Source organism: Meles meles, chromosome 4, assembly GCF_922984935.1.
Source record: "Meles meles chromosome 4, mMelMel3.1 paternal haplotype, whole genome shotgun sequence".
In the NCBI taxonomy this organism is placed as follows: domain Eukaryota; kingdom Metazoa; phylum Chordata; class Mammalia; order Carnivora; family Mustelidae; genus Meles; species Meles meles.
The window spans coordinates 40,054,099-40,068,128 of NC_060069.1; the positions used below are offsets into that span (position 1 = coordinate 40,054,099).

The 14,030-nt window shown below is 43.9% G+C and overlaps 1 protein-coding gene across 2 annotated transcripts in view; it reads left to right on the plus strand.

The window, feature by feature from the left end:
* PARP14 (poly(ADP-ribose) polymerase family member 14) overlaps positions 1–14,030 on the plus strand; it is a 56,437-nt gene that overhangs the window by 21,954 nt on the left and 20,453 nt on the right. Inside the window, exons 4-8 of one of the 2 annotated variants that reach the window (XM_046002318.1) lie at positions 2,355–2,597; positions 4,817–5,053; positions 9,121–11,423; positions 12,538–12,774; positions 13,300–13,521. In XM_046002318.1, the coding sequence (XP_045858274.1) occupies positions 2,355–2,597; positions 4,817–5,053; positions 9,121–11,423; positions 12,538–12,774; positions 13,300–13,521 (3,242 nt within the window). Of the gene's footprint in view, positions 1–2,354; positions 2,598–4,816; positions 5,054–9,117; positions 11,424–12,537; positions 12,775–13,299; positions 13,522–14,030 lie in introns of those variants that run through there. The other variant, XM_046002319.1, reaches the window with a different exon arrangement.

The window sequence follows — 14,030 nt, forward strand, 5'->3', positions numbered from 1 at the left end:
GAGCCGAGAGCCTGGGACCCCACTCCTCAGTGCGCCCCCAGAGGACAGCACCCAATCACTCCCGTATCCCCAGCCTCTAGCCGCGCTCCGAGCTCACGCAGCCCGCGACCAATTCAAGGTAACCCCGAGCTGAGAGTTCAGTCCTCGGCTCTGTCTCTGCAGCCGGTTTCTCCGTTCTAATACCTGCGAGCTCTGCAACACTCCGACACTCCCGATCCTTCTGTGACCCTGCGGGACCTGGGGCCACGCTGACCCCGCGTGGGCTTCACCCTGGTTTAGCCTCTGGAGCAATGTCCCTCAGTGGAACAGACTTTTAAAAGTCCTGATTTTGTGCTCCGTTCCTCCGCTGCTTGCCGGGAGCCGGCGCCTCCCCCCGCGGTCTATCTTCCCGTCGTTTTGGATTCACTTCTCCGCCAGTCCTGCCTTTCAGAAAGTGGTTGATTTTCTGTTTCTAGAGTTGCTGTTCTTCTTCTCTTCGATCTCCCATTGGATTTATAGGTGTTTGCAATGTTTAGATAAGCTATCGAGCTGATCTCCTGCTACCTGATGTCGTCTCAGCCTGCTACTTCTCCGCCATCTTGAATCCTCCCCCTCTGGCCTCATTTCTTACAATCTACACACAAGTGCTCCTTGAGTTTCATTGGTCAGATCACAATTTCCTAAGGAGTCTGGCGCAGTCATGGCACTCTGCCTGTAGTTCTGGGGTCCACAGTCCCCTCTATCTCACTTCTCTGTATCTAAACTCTAGAGAGCTTTCAAGATCCACTCAGCTTCTCCTTTTCCTGAAGCCTTTCCAGGACAGCCCCGTCCCCTTCTATGTCTCTCGGACTCCTGGCTGGATTGGTGCTGCCCTTTATTTGGCAGTTAAGCAAGCCTCTCTTGTGATGAAGCTCCTATTAGTCATAAAGTTATAAAACTATGTTGCTGGAAAGGCTCTTACCATTCAGTTCATCCAAGAATCTCTTGTAAAGAGACATGCCTGAGGTCACATGGCTAAAGAGTAGCCGAGTCAGGGGTTGAATTCAGACAACCTCGCCATAAGCTCAGAAGTCACACCTGTCTCATGGAATGCTGTGTTATTATTGACCTTAAATTATTTTTTATTTGGCATGAGTGCATGGTGTTGCATCTGCACAAAACAGGAGTATATATCGGAGTCACCTAACTGCTGTAACAAACACCCCTCCACATCATAGGTCAGTGGGGTCAGCAGCTGGGGAAGCGGGGAGTCTAGACTGCTTCAGAAATCCAGGTTCCTTCCATCTTTTGACAAGATTACTTTTGATACGCGGCCTCCAAAGTTACTGCCAAGGAGAGTGGAAATTCACATAAAGGAGATTTGTACTTGCCAGGCATGGAAGTGCATTTCACGCTTCTACCTATATTCCATTAGCCAGATGAACTTGGCTGTGGGAAGTCTGGCAACTGTTGCCCAGAAAGAAAACCAAATGGATTTGGTGAACATGTAGTATTTTACTCTGTCGTGATAAACATTTATAAAATGTCAGATCCTTTCATCATTTTTCTTGTATACCTCCATTAGAAAATCTGTGAGTTCCTTATGTGAGGTTTTTTGTATGCACCCCTCTCCACACCTCCAGTGCCTTGAACATAATAAGGGCCCCAGTTGAACAGTCACTCACAGAATGTCTGAAGATTATATCCTATGCATCCTGGTGCACTGGGCAAGCCTAGTGTGGGATTGACCTGATGCACAGATGGAACTTAACGTAGGGCCAGCAATGGAGGTGAACAGGCTCGCTGGGAGAATTGCTGATCCATGAGCTTGATGTATACATATAGCTCTCTAGACCATTTTATTTTCTATGTGTGTTCCTTAGTCATTCAGTGAGTATCCTTTCTTCTCTTCAGCGAGGAAAACATACTACTTTTCGGAGCCTCGTGTGTTACGTCATCAGATAGTCTCGCTCTCCTCCAGTGGCCCACGCTGTAAGTCAGCAAACATCTTGAGCCTCAAGTATGGGCCAGGTTCCAGCAATACAAGGATGAATAAACATGTCCCTTGCTTTGGAGAAACTGAGTTCCATAACTAAAATTATGCTTGTTGGAAGCATATGTCAAGGCGATGAAAGACCATTTCCTCAGAGAGACGAGGCAGAAAAGGGCATAATAAAAACCAAACAACAATAATAGATGGAATGCTACATTTTACATTTTATTTTTAACTAAATTAAGCAAAAAGCCTTCTCAGATCTTCTCAGATCTTCTCAGATATTTTTATTTGACTTAGCCAAGAGATTGAAAAAGAAAGAGGACAGTGTCTTATGATAATTTGCTAAGACCATGTCAGACAAATATAACATCTTGTACCTCTTTTGTTCTTCTAAAATCAGATGTGTCAGAAGAAGTGGGTACAGAACTTTCTCCCAGTAGAAGATCAGAGAAAATGGAAGATACCTCAGAAGAATGTGAAAATACTTCCTCTTCGGTTGCATTTGAAAATCTCAAGGCAAATGTAACCGATATAATGTTAATTTTGATAGTGGAGAATGTAAGTGGCCTGTCCAATGATGCTTTTCAAGTGGAAGTATTACAGGATTTTGAAGTTGCTGTAGTTACCTTTCCAACGCATGTGGGTAAGATCAAGTGATCCCGCATTTGCCAATCTTCTTTGCGCCCCACTTTGGGATTTGAGACACCCAGCTAATTCAGTGTCTCTGAAAGCTTGACTTTTTCTCTTAATTCGTTAATAAGAAATTAATATAGGTGCTTTTTTATTTTGAAAAAGAAGCAAATTTGTTTTAAAACTAAATTCTAATGTGTTCAGTAAATCAGACTTCATCGTATGAGTGTGTGTGTGTGTGAGAGAGAGAGAGACAGAGAGACAGAGATAACACACCCAAAAAGAAATCTAAAGTCTAAGCTTATAGAAGTGATTCAAGCAGAAGAATCAGCATTTTCACATGCATTATCTCACTGGAAGAAGTAAATACTGATCTATGTTACCAAGCTGGACTTACTGGAATGTAATAATGCTGATTATGACAGACACTCATCTAGAGACACTGTAAGTCAGGTACTATGCCAAGCTCATTACATGTGTTAACTCACTGGTTCCTTTTAACAACCTTTTGACATTGTTACTACTCCCCATTTTACAGTTGAGGAGACAGAGGTGCAGAGATGCTAATAAATTCTTGGATTTGAACCCCACTGCCCACCTCTACATAGCGTCTTCCCTTACGTCCTTTCCTATGTATTTTTCTTAGTACTTTCTTGGTCATCCCGCATGCAGGAGAGGAAGTGTACATGATGCAGGGAATGAGGGCTCTTCAAGGTCTGTTTGAGGAGTCGTGTTCAGAAGGACCACGGAGTTTTCCAATCTGAGCCCTCGCTATGCCATGGCCGTGGCAGGAGGATGGTCATGAAGTCAGAATTCTAGCTCCGTCATTTGACTAATTCTCAGAGCTTATCCCAGTTACTCCCCTCTGTGCTTGACTTCTGTCCTCGACAGAGTGGAGGAAAAATGACCTACCTGATACAGCTTCTAAGGATTAGATGAGACAATGTGTGCAAAGCTCTTAATATACCCACTGACACATGGTAAAGACTCAACGAAGGGAGCTCTTCTTACTCAAATCTATAATTATTTCTTATAAAGGAAAAACTAAGTGGACTTGCTTTTTGTTCATTAATTGAAAATATTGAATGCCTACAATGTGCCAGGCACTTGTTGAGGTGCTGTGAGTACAAGGATGAATAATTCTTGGTCCCTGCTCTTAAGGAATGCCTATGGAGCTGGAGACCCATATGTAAATGAAAAATGAAGATGCGAGAGGAGAAGCTGCCTGCTTCCACTGTGAGTGGCAGCTTGTGGGGAATGAGAGGAAAGGGGACCCAAACAAGGGGGCTTGGTTTATACTCTAGTGGCCCCAGTCTCCCCGGTCCCCAGTACACTGTTGTTTCCTGCCACTGCTCTTCTCTCTGCAGGAAATGTTTCCTTCCCTAATCTATCTGCTAAACTCCTCTTCATCCTTCAAAACTCAGATCAGCAACCACTTAACTCTGGCAATCCTTGTGGGATTCCCACTGTTTGTCTTCCTGCCTCATCTGATCCCGCAATAGGCCATTTGTGTGCTTTCAAGACCCTCACCCCTACCTAGATGGTAAATTTTCAAGGACTTGTTATATTCATCTCTCTATCCCCAGATCCTAGCACAGTGCCTGGCACATCGTGAGCCCACTATCGATTTTTATTAATTTGAAAGAGATAATCAGGGTGAGTCCTGAAAGAGGAATAGGACAGGATTAAAAAAAAAAAATCCAAGAAGGGCATTTCAGGTACTGGTGATTATATATAGCGAGGCAAACGAGAATAAGGTTTTCAAAATAATGACTAGTTTTTGTGGCAATAAAGAAAATAAAAGGAATGGCAGAGGGTAACTAGAGGTGATGTTTGGAAATCAGTTTGGAGTCAAATAGCCAACCAAGGGCATTTTAAGGCTAACTAAGGGAGCCATCATAGGACTTGAGAAAGGAGGGGAGTGAGAGATTTGTACTGCAGAGAGAACACTCAGGTAGGACATAAAGGTGGGTGGCAGAGAGCTGTGCCTGCAGGAGGGACACAGCTCAGCGACAGTACACCAGGTAAAACATTTACATGTGTGTTACTCTTCAGACTGGGAGTTTTGTGTAAATTCTCATATAGAAATGAAGACCTTGCCTCTAAAAATTGAGCACTTAGCTATCTCCTTTATCTCAGTTAATATTCAGACAGTTTCTTCTGTATAATGTAAAAGTATGATCATAATTTTCTGATGGATGGATGGATTGACTGATTGATTTTGATTTGTAGATGCTGTGAAATTTGTTGACAATTGTGTCAGGCACCACTTCGTGAAACAACTCCAGCTTTCTCCAAGACTCCTGGAAGTGACAAGAACAATCAGAGTTGAAAACCTGCCACCTGGTGTTGATGACTATAATCTGAAATGTTTATTTGAAAATCCTCAAAATGGAGGAGGGAGAGTTGCCAGTATTGAGTGTTTGCCTGAAGAGAATTCGGCTCTGATTGAGTTTTTTGACGAAAAAGGTAGTATCTGTGAGCCTGATTTTGTGAACCTACCTGACAGACTAAGCCATTTTAGCAGATCTTAACAGTTATCAGTTGAGTTCTGATGCATTTTATTTTTTATTCATAAATTTCACTGGAAATCCAATTAGTAATCCTGTTCATCTGGGATATGATAGTTAATGAGTCCAGTGATTTCAACTTTAGAGAAGCAGGGCCCAGTTTTGAAAGATACAAGGAGATTCTCTCATGAGTCTCTGCCTATAGTGAAAACTCCATAATTCTTACAATCTTTGAAATACTGTATTTAAAAAAAGATGATCCGTGTTTTAGCTTTATACTTGGTAGAAATTCTCAAGTTAATTCCAATAAGGTTGGGTAAAGAAATACTCAGACACACATACACTTCCTTTAATGTATCACTACTTCCCCTTCACCTGTCAGTGTCATCATTCAGAAATTAATAGGGGTGGTCCAGTGGATGTCCGCTGGATTGTTCTTCGCGGCACCCCTGTGAAAACCATGTTCAGCTGAACCTTAGGGAAACACTTCTGAGGGTTTTGTCGATACTAGATTGCCACTAGATTGCCAGTTCTCTGAGGCACATACAATGTCAGGTTGGAGATTCCACTCGATGTTCAGAGGTGAAGGCTGAGGAGTGGGAATTAGGGGGCCAGCCTCCTTAGGAAGAGAAGGAACAGTGGGTCTGGGACCAACAGGGGGAGCATAAGACACATCACATGGTATTCCACCCACTGAAGATAAACTGCTCCGTGGGGGATCTGTGGAGGAAACTCCCTTTGGCTTTGATGAGTTGGGGAAACTGGGGTAAGGTATGCTTTGGCTTAAAATGGAATGAAAGTTCTAGTGTTCCTTGGGCAAGGGGACAAAAGAGGAGCTTCTGTCACAATTTCTTTAAATCTCCCAGAGCTTGGGATTGGGCCAGGCAGGGAGCTCCATAAAGCTGCCTATTCTAGACGTGAGCCTCCCGTTTATGGTGGGGCTTCAGACCTCTTGAAGGCCAGGGGCAGTTGGGTGTGTCCTCGGAATGTCTACATTACCCACATATGATTAATAATAGGAACTATTTAATTGGGGTTGTTTTATGCAGAGCCACACCTGTGAGCAGTAGGGCACTCTAAAGTACGGCACTCTGAGCCTATTCATCCTGACCTCTTTGTACCATCTGACTACGCTGACCATGCCTCCTCTCTAAACTCATGAACTCTGTTCTCTCTGATCTGAGATACACTGATTTGCCCTTTCTTTCTTTGGCCGCTCCTTCTTGTAATTAGGACTTAGGTTTGCATAGCTCTGCAGGGTGCTGCAAAGTGCATTCGCAGACCCTGGTCTGTGGGCATTGCTATTACTGTAATTCCTGTTCTGCGCATGAGAAACAGGCACAGAAAGGGCAAATAACTTGACTAAGTCTACACAGCTAGTAAGTGACAGAGCCAGGATTTGAACCTGACTAGTCTGGCTAATCTATGCTCTTAAACTCTCCATTCTTTGCCAGTCATTTGCTCACCTGTGCCATTAAGCGTTCTTACAGGCTGTCTCACCCCTTGTGATGGGTTATTAGTAAGGAGGCCAACTGTAGTTAAAGCTGGATTAAAAACACAATTTACTTAGCAGTCTACATTTTATGTAGATTATTTGAGAGGAATAAATTGAGCACTTACTCTGGAATTATTTTGTTCAGTTTTACAAAATCTGATTCACAGAATCTTAAGGAAAAGAACTCTTACCTAATACCTACTCTAGGTAAGATCTTTTGCTGTGTTTTCTGCTACGGTAGCTCACTGAATCCTAGTAGTGCCGTGCGTATAGTAACTTTTTCTTGAAGATGAGCAAACAGGATGGAGAAGTTAAGGCACAGTAAGGCGACATCTGTGACGGTTCTTGAGTCAGACAGATCAGAGTTCAAATCCTGACTTGGGGGCTTACTAGCTTTGTGATCTTGGGCAAATTACTTGATTGCTTTACTTTATACATATATGTATATATATGTGTATATATAGTTTAGAGAAAGAGAGCACAGGTGGAGGGGCAGAGAGTGAGAGAGAGAACCTTAAGCAGATGCCACACTGAGTGCAGAACCTGACGTGGGGCTTGATCTCACAACCCCAAGGTCGTGACCTGAGCTGAAACCAAGAATTGGGTGCTTAACTGACTGTGCCACCCAGACACCCCTGTACATGTTCTTATTGAAGTATAGTTGACACACAAGGTTACATTAGTTTCATGTGGACAACACAGTGATTCGACAACTCCATATGCTCTGCCCACAAATGTAGCCGCCATCCGTCACCCTACAGTGTGATCACAGTATCATTGATTCTATTCCCTATGCTGTCCCTTTCCTCTTTGTGACTTAGGCGTTCCATAGCTGAAAGCCTGTATCTCCCTGTCCTCGTTATCCATGCATCACAGTGGCTGCACCAATTTACATTCGACCAATAGTGCCTGAAGGCTCCTTTTGCTCCGCATCCTCACCGACACTTGTTACTTCTTGTCTTTTTGATACTAGACATTCTGATTGGTGTTAAGTGATACCTCACCATAGTTTTGATTTGTATTTCCCTAATGACTAGTGGTGCTGAGCACGTTTTCATGCATGTCTGTTGGCCATCTGCATGTCCTCTTTGGAAAAATGCCTATTCAGGTCCACTGTTGGGCAAGTTACTTTAACCCACCAAAGCCTGTTTTCTCCTCTGTAAAATAGGGACCACATTACTACTTGCCTCAGAGGAATTTGTGAGGATCAAATGAAATTATGCCTGCAATGTGCTTGGCACATCGTGGGTCCTAAGTACACATTAGTGGTCCCTGGTCCTGCCTAGGCTTGGAGCCTTTACAAAGCCACATTGGGAAGTTCAGGCTGTGGGTCTTGGCCTCTGAAGGCCATGTTCTTTTGATGACATCTGGCTCCAGGCCTAGGAGACAATCATGTACAAGGTGAAGTTATTTTTAACATCTCTCTGCAAGGATATTATTTTAATCCAAGTTGTTATTGGAATTCATTCTAATTCTCTTCCTTCTTAGACTCCCTGTACCTGTCTCATAACTAATACAAGGGGAAGAAGAGTACCCCCTCCCCCGCCACACACACACACATCCCACTGTAGGGACCGCTCCAATGGAAGTGGCAGGAGAGGGATTATAGCAAGGACAAGGGGGAGGTACAGGACTTACTGAATCTGAGGTCCCAGGGGCTGGGCTCTCCAATGACTGTGAGGTAATCTTGTTTGGAACCCCTGGTAAAAGGGGCAAGAGTGTGGGCTTTGGGCTTAGACTGACCCTGGCTCAAATCTGAGCTCAGTTATTTGTCCTTTACATCACCCTGAGTTACCTAACCTTCCCTAGCCTCAGTTTTATCATTTGTAAATAGGGATGATAATAATCCTGCCTCTCAGAGGGCTACTGGGAGGCTGAAATAAATAAATATATGGAAAGCACTTAGAATGGGTCTGACAGACTACGGCCATACCACCCTGAATGCGCCCGATCTCGTCTGATCTCGGAAGCTAAGCAGGGTCGGGCCTGGTTAGCACTTGGATGGGAGAATGGGTCTGACGCATGGTCAGCTCTGATAATTATTGTTATGCTCCTCCTGTTACAGGTATTAAAGGAATCTAAATCAGCTAGGAAGCCTAAAACTGTGAGACTGCACAGAAAACAGCAAAATAGCTTGATTCTTACATGAGCTTTGCTTTGGGCACCAGAATATTCTTTGCACTGGGGCAAACATTATCCCCATATTTGTGAACAAATTTTTATCTATTTATTAACCTGGTGGTGATATATTGGTATTACCAGAAAACAGAAAATAGAATTTACTTAACAAAATTTCAACATAGAATGATCTTGGTTGGAAAGTGTTCCATTAAGCAAGGGATACCTATGTAGGATTAATAAAAATCAGTTTATATCTGAGCACTTTGAGAGTAGTGCTGCTTTTTAATAGCATGTTATAACATCATAATTTTAGAATCATTAGAGTTTTTTTCCCTAGGAGAAAAGTGTTGTTGTTTTTTTTTCACTTGAAACATGTAACACTGGGATTACTTTATTTCTTTCCTTTTAAGTGTTACACACCATCATGACCAAGAAACTTGACCTCGATAATATGCCACTCTCTGTGTTTCCATACTACACCTCTTTGGGCACGGCCTTGTACGGGAAGGAGACACCTCTGATCAAGCTTCCAGCACCACTCAGAGAATCATTAGACCTTCCCTTATGGAGGTTCTTACAGAAAAAGAAGCATCTGATTGATGAAATAAATGAGGAAGCGATGTGTTGTCACAGTGATCTAATATGGTCCGAACTCAGATGTGAAGTTACCATCAGACCTGCGACCACATTATTCTGTCTAGGTAGACTGAGAATCAGGAACTGGAAGGAAGATGTTTCCACAGCATTCTCTAGCATCAGGTCTAAATATAAAGTTACCCCCTTTAAAGTGGATCCCGTAGTGTGGGACACCATAAAAAATAATGTAGGAGACGACAGGATTTTGATTGAATTTGATACCCTTAAGGGGATTGTAACCTTAGTGGGGAGATCAGAGGATGTACAGAGCATTGAGCCACAAGTCAAGGAATTAATAGAAAGTACCACTCAAAAAATTAAAAGAGAAGAGCAAAGTCTAAAGGAGAAAGTGGCTGTTTCTCCAGGAAGGTATTCTCTTTTGTGTCACAGTGATGTCCTTGGGCGTCTCCGCACGCAGTGCCCAGAAATGGAGATTTGTTATGATGAAGCCTCTCAACATGTGTGGTTCAAAGGCCTCTACACAGACGTGTATAAAGCCAAGTGTGAAATACAGAAAGAGATGTGCACCATGGTTCAAAAAAGCATCCAGCTTGCCCCTGAGATTTTCCAGTTTTTGCAAAAAGGAGACTGTACAGAATTCTCAAAGTCTCTTTTCATGGCACAGAAAATTCTTGCCGTTTGTGAGCTAGAGGGTAAAACTGTTCTCTTAATCGGCTATTCCCCTAAAGTCCTGTTAGATGCCGAAAAGCAAATGGTCAGTGCCTTCAGTTACAAGCGCATCAACATTGACGACCGGGAAGTTCTAAATGGCAAGAAATGGAAAGCGCTCACTCACAGCTTGCATAAGAGACACAATTCCTCCTCAAAGACTGTAATAATCGATGAATTAACTTCAGAAACCAAAGTGGAGGTCATCATTGCGGGCTGTGTGAGAGAAGTGAATGAATCCTACAGCTCGCTTTTTGACTTTGTGGAAAAACACACGAAAATAGAGAGATTGATTAAAATAAAGCCTCCCGTAATCATTGATTATTTAAGGATAGAAAAAAAGCCATTCTGGCAAAAGATAAAGACAACAAATGTTCAGGTAATTTTCAATCCTGAAAATAAACAAAAGGGCATTTTACTAATTGGGCCAAAGGCCAAGGTCCTGGAGGGGGTGAACATCGTCAGGCAAGCCGTGGATTCTGTCCGTATTGAAAGCGTCCATGTCGATAGGCCATTGGTCAGCCAGTTCTTCCAGGAGAAAGCACAGTATTATAAAAGAGAGGTCAAACGGTTGTTTGGATGTTCCATTGACCTACAGGAAAATGGAGGGGAGGAGGAGGGAGGTGGCAGGGATGGGCAGAGCAGCTTGTCCCGGGTGGAGCTGGCCCCGGGAGTCTCGCTAACCATGCCGCAGAGCAGCTTGTCTCGGGTAGAGCTGGCCCCTGGAGTCTGGCTGATGGTGCAGCAGGGCGACTTGACCCGGTTTCCTGTCGAGGTGGTTGTGAGCACTGCCAGCGAGGACCTGCAGCTCTGCAGCAGCCTGGCAGCAGCTCTTTCCAAAGCAGCTGGCCCTGAGCTCCAAGAGGACTGTGACCAGATAGTGAAGACAAGGGGCAAGGTCCCCCCGGGCAGTGCCGTCATCTCAAAAGCAGGAAAGCTCCCGTACCGCCATGTGATCCATGCCGTGGGGCCCAGGTGGAAGGACAATGAGGACCTGAAGTGCATGCTCCTGTTAAAGAGAGCTGTAGAAGAAACTCTCCGTTTGGCTGAGACACACCAGTGCCGGTCCATAGCCATCCCGGCCATCAGCTCCGGAACCCGGGGCTTTCCCTTAGCCGGGTGTGTGAAGGTGATTGTTTTGGCTATCAAGAAAAACTTCCAGTTTAAGCAGGACGGACACACCTTGAAAGAGATATACCTTGTGGATACAGCTGAGAAGACTGTCCAGGCTTTTGCGGAAACTGTGAAAACCGTATTTGAGAACACCCCACCTCCAACGGTTCCTCTGCCTGGTTTATCACAGGCAGTTCAGCCGGTCTTGACAAATGTTCCTGGAAACAGACAGATTTCATTGTCCCAGGGAAACCTGAGGCTCCTGCTGGTGGAAGGAGATGTGCAGAATGCTACCGTGAGTGTCCCTTCTGTCCCTGCCTGTAGAGCCCCCGCGACTTCACCTAGTCTATAGCCCAAGCCTATAGTCCCAAGACTAGGACCCAGGGGAAGAACCCCCATGCTCTCCCTCCCAGCCTCGGAAGCAGTTTCCTCGAAGACTGGGAGGCTTTGCTGAGGCACTGACCCACAGAGACTGGCCAGTCGATTGTAAGAACTGCAAGTGTACTCAGATCGTGAGGTTGCCAGTAAATGCAAAACCCCACGATACTATCTTACCTTTTTACATGTATACTGTTTCAGTGCCTTTATACCTGTCACATTTTGGCGAATCTAAGGTTAATTTCCTGTCACATTTGCTGAGGGCAGATACCGAAAACTTAGAACATTTGATGTGGGCAGAGGACAGGAATCTTGTCAATGATGCCGAACCAGGGTGAACTATAGTCCTCCTTTTTTTTTTTTTAATTTATTTTTTTTAAAGATTTTATTTATTTATTTGACAGAGAGAGATCACAAGTAGGCAGAGAGGCAGGCACAGAGAGAGAGAGGGAAGCAGGCTCCCTCCTGAGCAGAGAGCCCGATGCGGGACTCGATCCCAGGACCCTGAGATCATGACCTGAGCCGAAGGCAGCGGCTTAACCCACTGAGCCACCCAGGTGCCCTATAGTCCTCCTTGGTGACCCCGGCCATGCAGCTTTGAATATCACTTTTCACATTCCCTCTCCTCTCTTCTCTTGGTGTCTTAATCGATCCCGATTTAGAAAAGCTCTGTCCGATCAGCCCAGTCTGCTCACAGCTCCAACCTACCCGGTGTATCCCCTCCTATATGACTGCCCTGCTCCCTCTGCCTGCTGCCCTGATTCCTGTTTCCCAGACCCCACAAGCCACTGCCTCTGCACTCCTTCAAAGACCCTGTGCTATTTATATCTTGCTTTTTGACAGCTCTCTGTCACCCTGGAGTGTTATTTAAATAAGTCATCTCGTAACCCTTTGCCTTGGGTGGCATTTCAATCTCTGAAATTAATCACCATCACTTCTCTCCTCTAATGCCAAACCCAGGGGCTCAAATGTAGTGATCCTTCGTGAATGCTCTTTGTTAGTATCTGAAACAAATTGGTTTTGTCTTCAAGGTTGATGTTCTTGTCAACTCCATTCCCATGAATCTCAGGCTCAATACAGGGCTCCTTTCTCAGGCCCTTGTGGCAAAAGCGGGGCCAAAGCTCCAGGAGGAATTGGACAGAGTCAGCCAATCAGTGGTTGTTGGCATGGGCACGGTTCTCCGAACCAGTGGACACAATCTGCACTGCCGGAATGTGCTTCATGTAGTGGCTCCGAAGTGGAAAGATGGGTGCACGTCTTCACACAAGGTGGGACCAAGTTTTAGGTTCTCTGGGAAACTGGGTTGCCCTTGGGACCCTCCTCTCTGTATAATGTAGGGTGGCCTCTGTCTGTCTCAGTATCAGCAGGTTCTACTACGATGGCCATTTCTTTCAGCTGTAGCTGACTTTGCCTGAAGACTAGTTAATAATATAAATTGATTACATTGCTCAATCATTATTGGGGCACAGGGAAGAGTTATTGAAGATGACACAGCTTTAGTGAGGATAGGAAGGTGAGGGCATGAAGAATGGAAGAGAACAAAGGGTTAGAACAGTAGTTGCTTTGCTTCTTTCTTTCCTTGTTGAGTAAGTTTGAATCTTTTTAGAGGGTCTCTGATGTTCCCTTTTCCTTGTCTGCTGTGTGCTTTTCCTTCCCTTTTTGACGGCCCTTAACCTCTTTTGAGAAGAGAAGAGTAGACAGAGATCACAGTCGAAGTTGCTAAATTCTTGTCCTTTTTGTTCTAATTCCCATTTCTAGGAGAGGTGCATAAAGATGTGCTTTGTGCTTTGCAGGTCATGAGAGACATAATCAGGAAATGTCTGGAAATCACTGAGAACTTGTTCTTAAGATCAATTGCATTTCCAGCAATAGGAACTGGAAATCTGGGGTTTCCTAAAACCGTTTTTGCTGAATTAATAACTTCAGAAGTATTAAACTTTAGTAGCAAGATTCAACTGACAGCTTTACAAGAGGTTCAGTTTCTCCTGCACCCAAGTGATCACGAAACTATTCAGGTACAGTCTCAGTCATTTCTGGTTATTTTGGCACCCGAGCGCTAGTGTTTTCAAATGTTTTATTTGTTGATCTATTAGGTTGTTTCTTCCATGTATTTCCCACAGAGGAAAGTGAAGGAGTAGTGTAGACTAGTTGTAGCACGGGAAATATCAAGCAAATTTCTGGATATAGAAAAAAAATTAACTTCTTATTAAGGAGAACTCCAAACATAAATAAAAATAGACAATGGTAGAATGAACTCCCTTGTACCCATTACTTGCCTTCATAATTATCGACTCATGGCCAGTATGTTTCATCTCTATCTCTATTTATTTCCCTCCTTCCTATATTATTTCCAAACAAATCCTAGAAATACATTACCCATAAACAATTCAGTATTTATTTTAAGCAATAGGATTCTTTTTAAAAAGTAACATGACCACAATACTATTTCACACTTAAAATAAACTGAAAATCATTCCCTTATTTCCTCAATTATCAAGTCAATGTTCAAATTTCCACTGTCTCA